Genomic DNA, 19498 nt, shown 5'->3' with positions numbered 1-19498 from the left:
GGCAAGGCTCATTCCACAAAAACTAAGCTGCCCTGCGGGAAAAGAAATTATTGCACAACCCTCTACTTCATTCTGGCTTTGAAAGCACTGAAGTTTGCACGCTAAAGTAGAAAAAGGGCCGCTTTAGGGAAACTCTGACAACTGACAGCTTCGGGACCAAAATTGAAGCTTCACTCGAATCGTCTCCACAGTTAAGAAGTACTGTGCTATAAACATCTCTGTTATTCATATCTGCATTTTGGTAAATTCTCAAATCTTGAAGAATGCACACACCATAGTTTTATGAAAATATCCAAACATTTATTTTACTGAGCCAAGCTCTCCACAACTGCGTTACCTGTTGTGTCTGGGTGCATTAAACAACATGAGATCCAAATGCTGCCTAATCATATTTAGTCTGAATAACCTCTCTTTCATTCCATTTTACATTCTTGGAAACCTCAGGTGCAAGCAATAATAAACCATGTCAAGGAAGATACATTTTGGCTTAATATACAAACTGACCTTTGTTTGACTTCATATCTAACGGGATAAAGAGATTTAATGAAACTTTGTTTACTTCTTATCTTTCCATTGACCTTGGTAACGGTATTACACTATAGATACTCAATGTTATGTTTGATTTTCCCAAGCTGACAAATATGGCTACTTAACTATATAATGATGATGATGATGATGATGATAAAACTTTATTTATATTCTACCCTACCTCTCCAGGGGGACTCCAACATACAAAAAGGCAAGCATTAATGCCTTAATAAAACAAATACATACCGACAAAATAATCCAGAATAACCCCACATGTGAACGTAAAATTAGAACCTAACATCAATACATTAAAGAAAACAAGCAAACAAAATTATATAATGACATAAAACCTAAGCAGAAAACATCCATATTAATTTACAGGAGTCAACCAAAGTTCACAAAGTCATTTGGGTTGATTGTGTGGCCAATGATGACCACTGGGCCAACATGGACTAGCAGGGCCCGAATACAACAATAGTTCTCAACCCAAGGTCCGATAGTGATCTCTCATTCTTCCTCCTCCACCAAACAGCCACTTTGTAAATGGCACTGAATTCACTGTTTATTAAGAGAATCCATAAACTGCTTTAGTGTCCATTAGGATACCCTAAGTCAGTGGTTCTCAACCTGAGGGTCCCCAGGCGCCCCAGCCCACAACTCCCAGAAATCCTAGCCAGTTTACCAGCTGTTAGGATTTCTTATTACAGTAGAGTCTCACTTATCCAAGCCTCGGTTATCAAAGCCTCTGGATTATCCAAGCCATTTTTGTAGTCAATGTTTTCAATATATCGTGATATTTTGGTGCTAAATTCGTAAATACAGTAATTACAACATAACATTACTGCGTATTGAACTACTTTTTCTGTCAAATTTGTTGTATAACATGATGTTTTGGTGCTTAATTTGTAAAATCATAACCTAATTTGATGTTTAATAGGCTTTTCCTTAATCCCTTCTTATTATCCAAGATATTCGCTTATCCAAACTTCTGCCAGCCCGTTTAGCTTGGATAAGTAAGACTCTACTGTATATTGTCAGCTTGGGAGGGGAAACAGTGAGTGCCTCCCAAGTTTACTCTTGCATTATTCACCATTATCATCATTATTCTGATGTCCACGATTAGGAAAGAAAGGGAATGTGGAAAGTAAACATGTTTTTTTACTCTGCAAGAAGCTCATTCCCTACTTCTTTACAACTCGTGAGATAACTCCAGTGGCATTTTAACTATTAATTAGTCAGATTTATTCATTAAGAACTTTTCATCAAACTATTACATTTATGTTAAATTGCAATTTAGGTTAAAAGCCTGCACTAAAATCTTTACCAGACAGAAGCTGAAAAATACTGTCCCCCTTTTGAGCCTTGGAAATAATGAACTACAGTAGAGTCTCACTTATCCAACATAAACGGGCCAGCAGAACGCTGGATAAGCGAATATGTTGGATAATAAGGAGAGATTAAGGAGAAGCCTATTAAACATCAAATTAGGTTATGATTTTAAAAATTAAGCACCAAAATATTATGTTTTACAACAAATTTGACAGAAAAAGTAGTTTAATACGCAGTAATGTTATGTTGTAATTACTGTATTTACGACTTCAGCACCAAAATATCGTGATATATTGAAAACATTGACTACAAAAATGCATTGGATAATCCAGAACGTTGGATAAGCAAATGTTGGATAAGTGAGACTCTACTGTACATGAGTTTTTGAAAATAACACTTCTTATCCCTGCTCTGAACCCAAACACACTACCACCTTGGAATTTTAACCTTGGAATTAACAGAACTGTCATAATCTAATCAAGAACTGAAAAAAGTGACCCCAAACAGTGGTAATTCTTCAGCTATGTGGGACTAACAAAAAGCAAGAAGTGGTTTGGAAAATATCTACAATAACAAGTATTTGGGTAGAGGACTAGATGGGCAATGTAAAACCTGTTAGGTGCTTGGTGCTATTTCTTGTATAACTAATAATTTAATTAAAAAACATAATTATGAAATTAAGTTGCTGCTAAATTCCAACTTTAATTAATCTGTTTTGAGGAGAAAATAATTTAAATGCTTCTTTACATGAGAAATTATAACTTAATAGCCTTTTGGATTGGTTTTTAATGAGGAATCCACTCAGTTAAATCAAGAATCCACACACTGCTTTGGAATCCTGGGATTTGTAGTTTGGTGAAACACCAGTGATCTTTGGCAATAACCCTTGTAAAATCTCAACTCCCATAATTCCATAGCTGAAATTAGTTGCATCAGTTCTACAGCCTGTATTGGCACTCTTTCTGGGTATCCAGTCCAACAGCACAGTGACACCAGCCTAATGTATTTTGTGAAATTACATTATCTTGGAGGAGGCCACTGTTCCCTGACCTTCTGATGTGTTCACAATAAACAGATCTGAGGGTGACCAAATGTAGAGGTGGACAAGGCTCTTGTACAATTAAACAATGTGTAAGAACGGAGCTTTCAATGTCCGCGGAGAATGTCCTGCCTCTAAAGGGTAAATTATTCCTCCCCAAATTCCCTTTTGTTTCTGGTTATACGATTATTACTCTATTTTGCAACTGCAGCAATTAAATACCCGAAAGGCACCTTGGATTGTAAGCATGGTCAGATCTGTTTAGTATCTGGAATGGAATTTCCAAGAAATATCATATGTTGTAGGGTGTATTTTAGAAGAAGACCTTTCATTGTCAAAAAAAGGCTACATAAGGTACATATGGTCGCCACATCTTGACAAGTAACTTGAAATCATATGTCTTACTTTTTAATAACATGGAAGGCACTTAATGCTTAACTCAGAGAAAAGTGTATCATTGAAAACTAGCTAGAAATGTTTTTCTGCCGAGAGCAGACACAATAATTATAATTTGAGAATACTGTACACTTACCTTTAATCTGTTTAAAGGAGGCGTGTACTCACTAGCACTGACATTTAAGCTGAACTTGTGTGAAAGCGTTTTAAGCTGAACTTGTGTGAAGGATTTGAAATGCCCACAAAGGCAGCCACACCTTTGCCAGAACATGCCAATGTTGCAAATATGAACACTTTCCAATACTACGTACAATGATTATCTACACACAGTAACAGATACTGTACTTTATTTCTCTCTCCCCCCTCCCCCCAAACATAGCACTTTAGTATGCACAGAAATATTAAATGGTGCTATTCATCTCTATCTAAGTAGCCACAATTCATCAACCATAGGTCTGCTTTTGCAGATGCCGTTTGGTTTCCCCAGTAGTAAACAAGGTTGACAACCTCTGCATATGTAGTAAGTAGATATGTATGTGTGTATGCCTTTAGAGAGCCAGCATGGTATAATGGTTAGAGCGTTGGAGTAAGATTCTAAATACCTGAGTTTTTCTCCCTCTGAGGCCCCTTCCACACAGTTGAATAAAATCCCACATTATCTGCTTTAAGCGAGAATATATGGCAGTGTGAACTTGAGTCTCCTTGGGTGAGAAAGGCGGGGTAGACCTGTTGTAAATAAATAAATAAACTCAACCCAGTTCAAAGCAGATATTGTGGGATTTTCTGCCTTGATATTCTGAGTTATATGGCCGTGTAGAAGGGCTCTGAGGCTGAGAGAGTGTGGCTTGCCTAAGGTCCCCCAATGGATTTCCATGGCTGAGTGGAGGTTCGAACTATGGTCCCCAAAATTGTAGTCCAATGCTTGGAGGGCACATATTCATACAGTTAACTCCTAAGCAGTACTATAAGATTTTGGCCTAAATCCCATTATTCATATTGAATAGAATATCTCCATTTAATCAACAGGATTTATCTATACGCTGACTCAACATTCCACAACCAGCCTACACTAGTTAAAGTAACAAAAAGGCTTTTAGTCTTTATGGACGTAGGCTGAAGTCCTGAGAAACCGTCACTGGGAAGTCAGAAAGAAGAATATGATTATGCAAGAGAAGTTGGGAAATGCCAAAAGAGGTTTTTATTGCCCTATGTTCTGAATTTCACAGCGTTCAGTGCAGGTAAGTGGTATTGCAAGAAACGTTTTTCCTGAACACAAGTGTGACATTCCTTACATTCAGTAAAATTTTACAGTAAAACCTGTTTATTTCCTTTTTATGAAATCGTAATATTTCCAAGATATAGAGAATACAAGGTATTTTCTCAGCCCCTACAGAGCAAGTCAGTCAGAATTTGTCTGTTTCTAAAAACACTGGCCCCTTCTACACATCCATATAATCCAGGTTATCAAAGCAGATAATCCACAGATAATGTGGATTATCTGCTTTGAACTGAATTCTATAAGTCTACACTGCCATTCAATCCAGTTCAAAGCAGATAATCTGGATTTTATATGGCAGTTTCGAAGGGGGCACAGATATTTGGGTTCTAGAGCTAAACTAAAAAAAAATTATTTGGACCACCACTCCAAGAGTCCCCCTGCGAGAATGGCAAATTTGGGGGGCTATATAATACAAAGGGTAATACTTTCAAGATCTGTGCTAGAAACAGATTTTTTTCAAGGCAAACCAGTTTCACTCTAGGATTTTAAAGAATATATTGTATATATAAATTGAGGAGGGACATAAGCGATTTTCCTTGTACGTGGTTTCAGAAGAACATTCTCCAAAATAGAGAAAACTATTTAGAAGTTTTATGAGAGCAGCATTATCCTCACAGAAGGCCCCTTCTACACTACCATATAGAATCCTAATTATCTGCTTTGAACTGGATTATATAGCAGTGTAGATTCATATAATGGATTATATAGCAAAATAGCAGGAACCGAAGTCCCCTTTTTGTACATATGGTGAATGCTCAGTCTTCCTCCAGCTACCTACATCAGCAGAGTATTATTATTATTATTATTATTATTATTATTATTATTATTATTATTCCACTTTTTACTTTTAATTGAGAATCAAAGAAGCTCACGTTAAAGATGCAATTTAAAATCTACAACATATAAAAACAAAAACTGGTTAGTCACAGAGTAGGCTTTTGTTATAGTGGTACCACATTAATGGAGCCCCTTCCAAACATGTGAATCAATCCAAACTGTTATCACTTTAGCAACAGATGAAGGTTTTCATGGTTTCCAACACTATTTTATTGCAGTTTGTATGGTACTGGATTCAGACATGCCAAAAACAGAACTCTGCTGGGCAAATTTGGGGAATAGTTTTGCAAGTTCCTCCAACTCTCTGAGAAGTTGTTCAAGCATAATGGAGAAGTCACCAAAAGAGTGGGAGGTGAGACTGGCTGATGAGGAAAAATCCAGATCAACTCGCCCTCGAAAAAACTGGAGGGGAAAACTGTGGCCCCTCCAACACATCTGAATAAAATCCCACATTATCTGCTTTGAACTGGAATATATGGCTTGTGGACTCAGATAACCCAATTCAAAGCAGATATTGCGGGATTTTCTGCCTTTATATTCTGGGTTATACGGCTGTATGGAAGGGCCCTGTGTTGGTTGACATTAAAGAATAGAACTACAGTAGAGTCTCACTTATCCAAGCTAAACGGGCCGGCAGAACCTTGGATAAGTGAATATCTTGGATAATAAGGAGGGATTAAGGAAAAGCCTATTAAATATCAAATTAGGTTATGATTTTACAAATTAAGCACCAGAACATCATAGAATCATATAATAGTAGAGTTGGAAAAGACCACATGGGCCATCCAGTCCAGCCCCCTGCCAAGAAGCAGGAAATCGCATTCAAAGCATCCCCCAACAGATGGCCATCCAGCCTCTGTTTAAAAGCCTCCAAAGAAGGAGCCTCCACCACAGTACGGGGGAGAGAGTTCCACTGCCGAACAGCCCTCACAGTGAGGAAGTTCTTCCTGATGTTCAGGTGAAATCATGTTATACAACAAAGTAGTTCAATGCACAGTAATGTTATGTTGTAATTACTGCATTTACAAATTTAGCACCAAAATATCACGATATATTGAAAACATTACTAAAAAAATGCCTTGGATAATCCAGAACCTTGGATAAGCGAGTCTTGGATAAGTGAGACTCTACTGTAATGCAATTTGATACTTTAACTGCCATGGCTCAATGCTATGGGATTCTAGGAGCTGTAGTTTGGTGAGAGACCCGCACCTGTTAGGAAAAGGCTGGTCAAAATGCAACACTCATGATTCCATAGCCTGGAGCATTGGCAGTTATAGTGGTGTCATACTGCATTAATTATACAGTGTGGATGCACCCTTAGTTCCCTTATCCCTTGCAGAAATGAAATGATATCTTTTAGATCCAGCCCACAGAATTCAACCATTTTGGATTAAAGCTTGCTTGCTTTTCTACTTTTATCCCTTGCAATATTAGTATTGGTCCTGAACTCTTTTAGACACTTCCAGTATTTCAAATGTGCCACCAAATGTGTCCTTAGTTCTAGTAATATTACTGGAAAGCAAACAAAGGGCACAGCCTTTTGACCTTGGAAGTCCCAACAAATGAAGCACGGCTTCTTTCTAAGCACAAAGGGAAACAATTTGTTACTATTATGAACAAATTTAAAAAGTAGCAGCAGCTCCATGGAAAATCTGTCACCTTTCAATAATATCTTACTAGATGACTGCACACTTTGGGATCACAGAATTTTTGTGCATTTTATTGGGAAAACCAGGCATCTCCACAGGACTTTGGAAGCATGACCCTTTTTTGGAGATCAATTGGCATTGACACTATCTGGAACAATCATAACCTTCTGGAAAGGCATGACCTTGTTAGAGATCGTAACCTTTTTGTAAAGTACAATCTTCCTGAGAAGAGTTTAAAACCCTCTTGAGTCAATCTTCTTAGTGGTAAATATCCAATAGCATTTGTGCAAGGTAATTTAGGCTTCTCAGTTGTTAGACTGATATACCTAGTTATCTCTCCAAACTGTTAGGAACAAAGATATGCCAAATGCACAAAATATACAGATCTTCAGAAGTGTTATTTCAGTTGCCCAAAAAACACCTACTTTCCCATAAATATATTGCTTTCAAATTATGCTCTCAAGAGACCAAAAAATAAGTAGTCTTCATTAAAAATGAACATAGTTGATTTACTCACAAACTTCATGTATTTAGCATACAGATACATTTCTTATTGGTTTATGTTAATTGAATAATACTTCAAACTGTACTATACTTCTGTTGCAAACAGACTCCTATATCAACTGAACAACTCCCTGCAGCATACTGACTATATTCCTGCTTTAACTGACATCAACCAACTCAACTGATTTCTAACTCAAACTGACTCAAGCCTCAACTGACTTAACTGATTCCAACTGACTTCTGATTCAAACGCATTCTAAAATGGAGCCTCACTCTGAACATTCTAAGATCAGGGTCACATGGTCTGTAGTCCCTCACACAACCTCTAACAACATAGTTAAGGGAAAACTGCATACCAATATATACATACAATATAGTCAGCAATCTCAATTATATACATAACAAATAACTAGTATAGGAGGCTTGTAGAAGGTTGCTATTTCCAGCACATTTAAGTTCAGCACAATATCTAAAGGTAAAGGTTTCCCCTGACGTTAAGTCCAGTCGTGATCGACTCTGGGGGTTGGTGCTCATCTCCATTTCTAAGCCAAAGAGCCGGCATTGTCCATAGACATCTCCAGGTCATGTGACCAGCATGACTGCATGAAGCACCATATCTATTTAACAGCTAAATCCAGATATGGGAAAACAAAGTTGTGAGCCTCCGATGGCCTAGGGGATAAAAGCCTTGTGACTTGAAGGTTGGGTTGCTGACCTGAAGGCTGCCAGGTTCGAATCCCACCCGGGGAGAGTGCAGATGAGCTCCTTCTATAAGCTCCAGCTCCATGCAGGAACATGAGAGAAGCCTCCCACAAGGATGGTTCCCTGGGCAACGTCCTTGCAGATGGCCAATTCTCTCACTCCAGAAGCAACTCAGAAAAAAGCCTACAGCAACAAATACACACAGATACTGCAACCTGTATCTATTTCCTGACCCTATAGACCAATCCTACATTACTGATCATACCTAAATTACTGTTCCTAAATGATCATGTGTAGCTTTTCCCCCGCCATATTTAAATAAATCATATGTGTGAGCCACTCTGGGTTTTCTTGTAGCCCCAAAGCACAAATATCACCAATTAGGAAATGACATTTATAACTCAGGAACAAAAATCGAGTTCCGTAGTGTTATAGTGTAAAGCAAGCCAACGCCCCAGGTTCTGCGTCTTCAAGTGGCCTGTGGAATCCAGGAATTTCACAGGGAGCCCTTTGGATTCGTCTGCACCAGGCATGGGCAAACTTCAGGCCCCAGGTGTTTTGGACTTCAAATCCCACAACTCCATTTCCTATCAGCTGTTAGGAATTGTGGGAGATGAAGTCAAAAACACCTGGAGGGCCCAAGTTTGCCCATGCCTTATCTACCCTGTAGAATGATTGCAGTTTGACACCACTTTAACTGGAGCCCTATATCCCAGAATATCAAGGCAGAAAATCCCACATTATCTGAGAGTGGACTCAGATAACCAAGTTCAAAGCAGATATTGTGGGATTTTCTGCCTCGATATTCTGGGACACAGGGCTGTGTGGAAGGGCCCTGGGTTGCTGTGAGTCTTTCAGGCTGTATGACCATGTTCCAGAAGCTTTCCAGAAGCTGAGGTATACCTCACAATCTCTGAAGATGCCTGCCACAGATGTGGACGAAACGTCAGGAGAGAAAGATGACCCAGACTGATGTATGGATAAAGCACGAGGATATTGGATGAACGGATTTTAACCATATGTTTTATATTTTATACTGTATTTAACCATTTGTAATAGATTTTATATGCTGTTTGTTTTAATGATGTGTCAGCATTGAATTGTTGCCAATTGTACGCCGCCCTGAGTCCCTTTGGGTGAGAAGGGCAGGATAGAAATACAGTAGAGTCTCACTTATCCAAGCCTTGCTTATCCAAGCTTCTGGATTATCCAAGCCATTTTTGTAGTCAATGTTTTCAATATATCGTGATATTTTGGTGCTAAATTCGTAAATACAGTAATTACAACATAACATTACTGCGTATTAAACTACTTTTTCTGTCAAATTTGTTGTATAACATGATGTTATGGTGCTTAATTTGTAAAACCATACCTCACAACCTCTGAGGATGCCTGTCATAGATGTGGGCGAAACGTCAGGAGAGAATACTTCTGGAACATGGCCACACAGCCCGAAAGACATACAACAACTCTGTAAAATCATAACCTAATTTGATGTTTAATAGACTTTTCCTTAATCCCTCCTTATTATCCAAGATATTCGCTTATCCAAGCTTCTGCCGGCCCGTTTAGCTTGGATAAGTGAGACTCTACTGTATTGGAAATAAAATAAATAAAGCCTCTGAAACATGGCCATACAGTCCGAAAGACTCACTACAACCCAAGGCCCTTCCACACAGCCATATACTGTAACCCAGACTATTAAGGCAGAAAATCCTCCACTATCTGCTTTGAACTGGGTTATCTGAGTCCACACTGCCATATATTCCATAACATTTTTAAATACATTTTTTTATTTTTTAAAACACAAAAAATACATACAAAACATTTACAATTCCCACCACCAACACGAGGATTGTTTTCTTTTTACATATTCATTTCTTTGTGAGACTATCTTTATATCTTTATCTTTATCCATTTCCATCCTATATACCAGGGGTCCCCAAACTAAGGCCCGGGGGCTGGATGCGGCCCTCCAAGATCATTTACCTGGCCCCCGACCTCAGTTTTATAATATATTTTATATCAGTTTTAATAATGTAATATATTGTATATACATATAATATTGATAATAATATTATGTTATACAATATAATACTAATAGTAATACCATATAATAATATTAATTATATGTTATATATTACATATTATATAATAGTATAGTGGTATAGTTCAATATAGTAATATATAATGCTAATATTGTGTTATGCTAATAATATAATATATTGTATGTACATACAGCTGCTCTGAATCCCCTTTGGGGTGAGAAGGGTGGGATATAAATGTAGTAAATAAATGCAGTAAATAAATAATTAATTTTAGACTTAGGCTCGGCCATAGTCTGAAATAACTCGAAGGCACACAACAACAATCCTAATTAACTTGACTATCCCATTGGCCAGTAGCAGGCCCACACTTTCCATTGAAATCCTGATAGGTTTATGTTGGTTAAAATTGTTTTCATTTTTAAATATTGTATTGTTTTTTCATTGTTGTTGTTGCACTACAAATAAGACATGTGCAGTATGCATAGGAATTTGTTTTGTTTTTTTCAAATGCTAATTCGGCCCCTCAACAGTCTGAAGGATTGTGGACCGGCCTTCTGCTTCAAAAGTTTGGGGACCCCTGCTATATACTATATAAGATGTGTATCTTATTTCTTATATAATAATAAAATAAAATAATAAAATAAATAAAATAATATATTCCATAACATTGAGCCCAAGTGGTGCCATCAACTACAGTTGTCAAGGCCGACCGCAGAGCCAGTGAGTCAGCGCATTCGAGCCTGGCTGTGACGTCACAGCCGGGAGGGCGGGCTTAGAAAAAGGGAATGGGAGTAAAAACACTGGCTTGGATCTCTGCGTGCGAGGGGGCGTGGCCTGGCCTTGGCCCCTCCCCCTTTCCTCCCGCACGGAGGCTCGCTCTGCCCTGCCCCGCCCCTTCTGGGGAAGGGGATCGAAGGATCCATGCAAGTGATACCCCTTAAGGGAGAGCCTCACCTGCGGCATCTCGACCTCCATGGTGACGTCACTGGCGATGACGCAATGCGTTCCACTCGGGGAGGAGGAGAGACACAGAGAGAGAGAGAGACAGGATCCGCCGCCTAATAAACCAGGCGGACTGAGGCCTTTCTTCTTCTTCTCTATGGGGCGCTCCCGCTGCCTCTCTCCGTCGACGACGACACAGCCTTCTCCTCCTCCTTCTCCACCGCTCTGCTCGCCCTCTGTCCGTCCTCCCTGCCGGGAAACCACCAGCCGCCTGCCCCGCCTTCCCTCCCTTTCTCCCTCCCTCTGGAGAAGGAGGGGGCCGAGGGAGGAGAGCCGCCGAGCGGGGAGGTATTCGGGGTTGGTCTACACTGGACAATGAACGCGCTTTGGCACCGCTTTGACTGCCTCAAGCCTGTGCAGTCCTGGGGGTTGCAGTTGAGTGAACCCCAACACCCATTTTTTTTTAACAGGGAAGGCTCAAGCTGGGTTGCTGAGAATTTTCCGTGCTATATAGCCAAGTTCCGGAAGCATTCTCTCCTGACGTTTCGCCCACCTCGGCGGCAGGCATCCTCAGAGGTTGTGGGGTATGTTGGAAACTAGGCAAGGGAGGTTTATATACCTGTGGAAGGTCCAGGGTGGGAGAAAGGACTTGTCTGTTGGAGGCAAGTGTGAATGTTGCAATTGGCCACCTTGATTAGCACTGAATGACCAGAGCTCCCCCCCCCCTTTTTTTTTGCTTTTCTTTTTTTGTGTCAGGAGTGAGAGAATTGGCCGTCTGCAAGGACGTTGCCCAGGGGACGCCCGGATGTTTTGATGTCTTACCATCCTTGTGGGAGGCTTCCCACATGGAGCTGGAGCTGAAAGAGTGAGCTCATCCGCGCTCTCCCCAGGTGGGATTCGAACCTGGCAGCTTTCAGGTCAGCAACCCAACCTTCAAGTCAGGAGGCTTTATCCCCTAGGCCACCGGAGGCTCCAGAGCTCCCTCTGAGGACACAGGTCTGCAGTCTGGGGGTCCTACTGGACTCGGTGCTGACACTTGATGCTCAGTGGTCGGCGGTGGCTGGAAGAGCCTTTGCTCAATCAAAACTTGTGTGCCAACTGCGACCATACCTCGAGAAGCTTGACTTGACTTTGGTGATTCACACCTTAGTTACCTCCAGGTTGGATTACTGTAAAGCACTCAACGTGGGGCTGCCTTTGAAGTCGACTCAGAAACTGCTGCAAAGGTTGGCGGTCAGGCTGCTAACTGGAGCGAGTTGCAACTTCAGTGGACACTCAAGACAGATAAACTTCAGTGGACACTCATGGGGATTTGGTTAAGGTAAAGGTTTCCCCTGACGTTAAGTCCAGTCATGTCTGACTCTGGGGATTGGTGCTCATCTCCATTTCTAAGCCGAAGAGCCGGCATTGTCCGTAGACACCTCCAAGGTCATGTGGCCGGTATGGCTGCATGGCGCACCGTTACCTTCCCGCTGGAGCGGTACCTATTGATCTACTCACATTGGCATGTTTTCGACCTGCTAGGTTGGCAGGAACTGGAGCTAACAGCGGCCGCTCATGGGGTTTGAACCTGGGACTTTTCGGTCTCCAGCTCAGTGCTTTAACACACTTTGCCACCGGGGCTCCTGGGATTTGGTTAACCAGTTAAAATTCATGAGTTCTTCCTAATGTTCTTCCTAATGTTCAGGTGGAATCTGCTATCTTTTTTTATACCTGAAAATTTTATACCCCCCCCCCCCCGACAGATGGCCATCCAGCCTCTGCTTAAAAGCCTCCAAAGAAGGAGCCTCCACCACACTCCGGGGCAGAGAGTTCCAGTGCTGAACAGCTCTCACAGTTAGGAAGTTCTTCCTAATGTTCAGGTGGAATCTCCTTTCTTTCCTGTAGTTTGAAGCCATTGTTCCGTGTCCTAGTCTACAGGGCAGCAGAAAACAAGCTTGCTTCCTCCTCCCTATGACTTCCCCTCACATATTTATACATGGCCCTCATCAAGACTCCTCTTGGTTTTCTCTTCTGCAGGCTAAACATGACCAGCAATTTAAGCCACTCTTCATAGGGCTTGTTCTCCAGACCCTTGTTCATTTTAATCGCCCTCCTTTGGACACATTCCAGCTTGTCAACATCTCCCTTCAACTGCAGTGCCCAGAATTCGATACAGTATTCCTTTGTTGGGAGGTGTTAGCTGGCCCTGATTGTAAGAACACTTATACATAAAGGGAACCACTTTATTTATCGTGTCAGAAGCGAACCTAGGGTACAGTTGTATTGTATTCAAAAACACAAAGAAAACTTGGCATGATATATAATGTCCTTTGGCCACTTGGAGTGCCTCTGGTGTTGCTATAAGAAGATCCACCACTGTGCATGTGGCAGGGCTCAGGCTGCATTGTAATAGGTGGTCTGTGGTTTCCTCTTCCCCACACTCGCATGTCGTGGACTCCACCTTGTGACCCCATTTCTAAAGGTTGGCTCTGCCTTCGTTATGCCAGAGTGCAATCTGTTCAGCGCCTTCCAAGTTATAAATGTCTCATGGGGGACGTCCTTGCAGAAGGGCAATTCTTTCACACCAGAAGTAACTTGCAGTTTCTCAAGTTGCTCCTGACACTATAAAGAAACAAAAAGTCTGATATAAACGGATTACATCCTGATGTGATAAGGCCCTCAACCAATTCAATTTAGGCCCCTTCTACACTGCCACATAAAATCCAGATTATCTGCTTGGAACTGGAAGTAAGTACCACACAAACAGGAAATAACACTTTCAAACCAGGAACAGATTTTTTTTCAAATTCTGTTACATAATGTTACCCGTATTTGCTCGAGTCTAATGTGCCATCAAATCTAATACGCACCTCAATTTTCAAAACCCTGAAACCAAAAAAGTATTTGCTGGCAAATGTAATGCACAGCATTAAAAGGTGTATTCTTTGTAATACGCCCATTATAGTTGCTCCCTGCTTTGAGTTGCTTCTTTAAAAACAATTGTGTTAGAACACCAAAGCTTTCACAATGGAAAAGAAAACCTTGGGTGCATCTGTGCTGTGTAGAATGAATCCACTTCAACTGCTTTGGGATGTTTTTTAAAAGGCCTCTGCCAAAGAGGCTTAAAGAGCTGGGCATGTTTAGCCTACAGAAGAGAAAGCTGAGAGAAGACATGATAGCCACGTATAAATATGTGAGGGGAAGTCAGGGAGGAGGGAGAAAGCTTGTTTTCTGCTGCCCTGGAGACTAGGACACGGAACAACGGCTTCAAACTACAGGAAAGGAGATTCCACCTGAACATCAGGAAGAACTTCCTGACTGTGAGGGCTGTTCGGCAGTGGGACTCTCTCCCCCGGACTGTGGTGGAGGCTCCTTTGGAGGCTTTTAAGCAGAGGCTGGATGGCCATCTGTCGGGGGTGCTTTGAATGTGATTTCCTGCTTCTTGGCAGGGGGTTGGACTGGATGGCCCATGAGGTCTCTCCCAACTCTATGATTCTATTATTCTATGAGTGTGGATTCCTCATCAAACTACAAATCCAAGGATACATAGCATAGAGCAATGACAATTAAATGACAGATGACACTCCTCAAATAGAAGCTCCAGATGCTCCTGAAGCTGCTTCCCTTTTTGCTTTGGCTCAACACTAAGATTAGCATATTACGCAAATCTAACGTGCCCCCCTAATTTTGGCAAGATAATTTTTTAGGACCATCATGTTACTGTTGTGAGCCTTCAAGTCATTTCCTACTTACAGCAACCCATCATTCAACACACAAACCACTGTGCCACTCTGCAGATGGGACTCGATTCTATGCCTTTTATGTTTCATATACAACCTATACACATAGCCTGAAAGTAATTCCTCAGTCAATGAACATGCATATCTATTAAATCCACAGGCAATTTGACACACCAATCATATATACCTCATATTGAAAATCAAAAAAGTAAGCCGGCAACTGATACTTGCTGTTCAATTTGGTAATAACATAAGGTCACAGAAGAAGCAATACTTACTCTCCAATATATAGTAAACTATGAAGTAATGTACTGTTATAGTTACAACAAATGACGTTAATATGCTTTGTGTTCATATAAAACCACCTATGCACTCTACTAAAAACATGTAAAACATCAAAATCCTTTATTTTTGTTATCAAACCTTTCACATATTCGTTGAAATTCTACTTCTATGCTTATCATTCTTATTTTTACTGAGTAGAGTGAAACTGATCTTGTGTAAGGCCTATAGCCATTGTATCTATGACACTCAATAAAAGGTTTTTTTTAAAGGAAGAACAGATTCATTTCTCCATTGATTTATCTATACACCATATGTTTTTCCGGCCTCTCTTGAATATTTTTATTTTTATTATTACTGTAGAAAGTAATTGTTTGGAACCACTGCAAAAAGTGTTTGCGGACCTGTTAAGGCCAAGAAACGCTGTTTGGGAGAAATATATTTTATTACTTGGGTAAGTGAAACCATAGCTATTGAACAATGAATCATATGGGATAACAGAGTTGGAAGCGACCCCATGGGCCATCTAGTCCAACCCCCTGCCATGCAGCAAAAGGACAATTAAAACACCCCTGACAGATGGCCATCCTGCCTCTGTTTAAAAGCTTCCAAGGAAGGAGTCTCCACTACACTTCCAGGCAGAGAGTTCCACTGTTGAATAGCTCTGACAGTCAGGAAATCCTTTCTAATGTTCAGGTGGAATATGTAGATAAGGAATCATATTATATGTTCTGTCCCATTCCTACAACTACGTAAATATGTTTTACAACACGAGGATTTAATATTACTCTGTGTTGCAGTTGAAGGAGTGGACTGACATGCACAAAAGCCCAAGCTAAAATAAACATAATTCATAAAGGTGTTGCTATATTTCCGTTTACACTAACACAGCTATTTCTTTGATAATGTTTACTGGAAGCTACAGATTATTAAACTTGGAATAACTCTAGTAGGATGAGGATACTGGTTGAAGAAATGCTTAAAGGCTGGTCTGCATTAACACTGGAGCCCAGGCCAGTTATATATTAACTATGTGCCTTGAAATCTATACAGTATCATGGCAGTATTAGGCACCAGTTCTTTGCCTATCTCAAGCTAAAACAGATAAAAGAGTTCTTCAAATAGTTCACATGATCACTTTATCTCTCAGCCTACTTTCACTGCCAATAGAAGAGAGTGAAGCACTGGCCCCGTCTGAACTCACTATTTAATGCAGTTCAAATGTAGCTTCAAGCTACAGTGGCCAAACAACAACCTCCTACAAAAGTGTGCAAAATAAAGTCCTCAGTGTGCATCAATGCTCTGGGGTTTATGTAATCTGCATCCAGGCTTCAAACTTATTTCAGGACTTCTTCTGTAATCATCTACACAATGAAACCATTTTTTTCAATACTGGTTTGAAACTACATTAAATGGTCTGCGTAAATGGGGCCACCACTGCGGTAAAGGAAGCTTGAGTTGTAAATTGCTAAAGGAGCCTGAAGACAGCATTGGCACATGTCAAAACAAGCACATATGCTATGCTAATAATATAATATATTGTATGTACATATAGCTTGTAAGCCGCCCTGAGTCCCCTTCGGGGTGAGAAGGGCAGAATATAAATGTAGCTTATATATATTGCTGGATAATTTGGAGAAATTTTGAAGTAACGATAGGAAAATCATCCCCCTTCTTGGGGAAAGGAGGGAAATGGCTTTTTTTTTTGGGGGGGGGGGGGGGGAAGAAATTGAATATTATGACCTTTTACAGACTGAGAATCTTTAGCAACAGAAAACATATGCATTATGTTTCTTTACCAAAAAAAAAAAAGCCCCGGTGGCGAAGTGCGTTAAAGCGCTGAGCTGCTGAACTTGCAGACCGAAAGGTCCCAGGTTCAAACCCCAGGAGCAGCGTGAGCGGCCGCTGTTAGCTCCAGCTCCTGCCAACCTAGCAGTTCGAAAACATGCCAATGTGAGTAGATCAATAGGTACCGCTCCGGCAGGAAGGTAACGGCATTCCAAGCAGTCATGCCGGCCACATGACCTTGGAGGTGTCTACAGACAACACCGGCTCTTTGGCTTAGAAATGGAGATGAGCACCAACCCCCAGAGTCAGACATGACTGGACTTAACGTCAGGGGAAACCTTTACCTTTTTACCTTCTTTACCAATGTAAAATGCAGTATGATTAACGTATTTGATGTATTAAAAGTATAGTTTAGTCAGAAAATAATTACAACTTGATTTCATTTATTTGAAAAAATGGAGCGACAAGAGTCCGGAACTATAAGGACACATGCAGCATAATGAATATCTTTGGTTTTGCATGTTTATGAAGAACAGGGAGGGGAAAAGAAATAGAAGGTTATAAAAACAATGACAATTATTTTGTCTCCTCTAGTCTACCATAATACCAAACAGAAATAAATCCACATTCCAAAAGAACTGTTGGAAAAGAAACCCAAGATCTTGAATTGTAATTGTATAAGACATACAGTATGTAGGCTGAGAGCCTATATCAACAGACCTAGTAAGAATGAAGGTTTACTAAACAAACTGATTTTCCTAGAACATGGCCATACAGCCCGGAAACATACAACAACCCCATCTTCAGCAGAGTCCACCATTAAAGGATGCACAACAGATTTATGTAAATGTCTCTAAAGCAACCATTAGATGACTGTTGCCAATTTTTTGGGACCCCAACACTGAACTAAGGCAGTGGGCTGCGGCCCAGCAGTGGGCTGCAAGAACAAAAATCTGGTCTGCGAAACTCCTTCCTCTTTATTTATTTATTTTATTTTATTTTATTTCTGCTCCTTTCCACAGAGCTGACCATTGCATTGGATAGACCACATCAGTTCTAGATTATTAAATATGGTTTTCTGTGGGTGAGCAGAAGCTAGAGCTTATGTGGTCTTATCCAATGCAATTTTCTGAATCAGCACCCCAAATACCCAAACCGAATCTAAAGTTGACCAAAAACTGATTTGTTACCCTTTTGGTAGTAATATTGGAGAGTGGTCCCTGGTCAAAGTGGTCCCTGGTCAAAAAAGGGCTGGGAACCACTGAACTAAGGAGACTATTTGGGGATGGGACCCACAGTTCAAGGGCCCTTCCACACAGTCATATAACAAGGCAGAAAATCTCACAATATCTGCTTTGAACTGGGTTATCTGAGTCCACACTGCCATATATTCCAGTTCAAAGCAGAAAATGAGGGATTTTATTCAGCTGTATGGATGAGGCCTAAGGAGCAGTGCTCTATGGAAATCTTTGATGAAAGTCATTCACTGTAATGGGGTTCACCATCATTCAGGGTTTCTTGTTTCCACAGTATGTTCATGTCAGTGTCCAATGTTTATACAGGGATCATATTATAATCTGATAGAACTATTGCTATACACCCTTAAGCTGTATTTATGGTATTTCAGAGGCATTGGTTGGTACCTGCTGGTAGAGCACTTTGGTTTTTTGTGATGTTTAGTGAGAGGCCAAGAGGCCAAGCTTTTCATATGTTTCTGCGAAGATGTTGAAGGTGTGTTAGGGGGATAAATAAAAAGAAACTTAAATCTTTTATTCCTGTTCCTGTTTTTTAACCTCACAATCCATTTTTTTAAAACTTTATCTTGGAAAATAAACCTTTGAGGAGGGAAAAGCAAGAATGTATTTGATTTTCCACAGCACCAATGTGACAGTGGCAGGGAGAAAGCCTGCTGCTGGTCTGACCAGCTTTGGAAACAGAGAATCTTGCTGGCCTTATGTAACTCAGGCTTCTAAATGAAACAGACTCTTATATTCTACACTGTATTGGTTTTCCTGAAATAGATTAGCACAGTGAAGGAGTGTGTGCAATATATGTGCTACATGTCATCTCCAAACACTTTTTGTGACCCCACAGCCCCTGCATCTTTTGGAAAGGGATGAAAAATCACTCATAAAATGCCCTAAATGCTGTCTGGGGTAGAATACAACCCCCTGATGCAAATGATTGTTAGATTGTTATAATACAGTAGAGTCTCACTTATCCAACACTTGCTTATCCAACATTCTGGATTATCCAATGCATTTTTGTAGTCAATGTTTTCAATATATCATGATATTTTGGTGCTAAATTCGTAAATACAGTAATTACTACATAGTATTACTGAGTATTGAAGTAGTTTTTCTGTCAAATTTGTTGTATAACATGATATTTTGGTGCGTAATTTGTAAAATCATAACCTAATTTGATGTGTAATAGACTTTTCCTTAATC

The 19498-nt window shown here is 40.3% G+C and overlaps 1 protein-coding gene across 1 annotated transcript in view; it reads right to left on the bottom strand.

Annotated features, from left to right (window-relative positions):
* The window catches only part of nfe2l2 (NFE2 like bZIP transcription factor 2), a 40607-nt gene extending 29063 nt beyond the window's left edge, over positions 1 to 11544 (bottom strand). Inside the window, exon 1 of the mRNA XM_003226765.4 lies at positions 11269 to 11544. Within this exon, the coding sequence (XP_003226813.1) occupies positions 11269 to 11289 (21 nt within the window). The 5' untranslated portion in view covers positions 11290 to 11544. The remainder of the gene's footprint in view (positions 1 to 11268) is intronic.
* Positions 11545 to 19498: the final 7954 nt, after the last annotated feature.

Source organism: Anolis carolinensis, chromosome 1, assembly GCF_035594765.1.
Source record: "Anolis carolinensis isolate JA03-04 chromosome 1, rAnoCar3.1.pri, whole genome shotgun sequence".
In the NCBI taxonomy this organism is placed as follows: Eukaryota; Metazoa; Chordata; class Lepidosauria; order Squamata; family Dactyloidae; genus Anolis; species Anolis carolinensis.
Note: the sequence above shows the minus strand (reverse complement) of the source record. Positions and strands in the feature narration are given on the sequence as shown.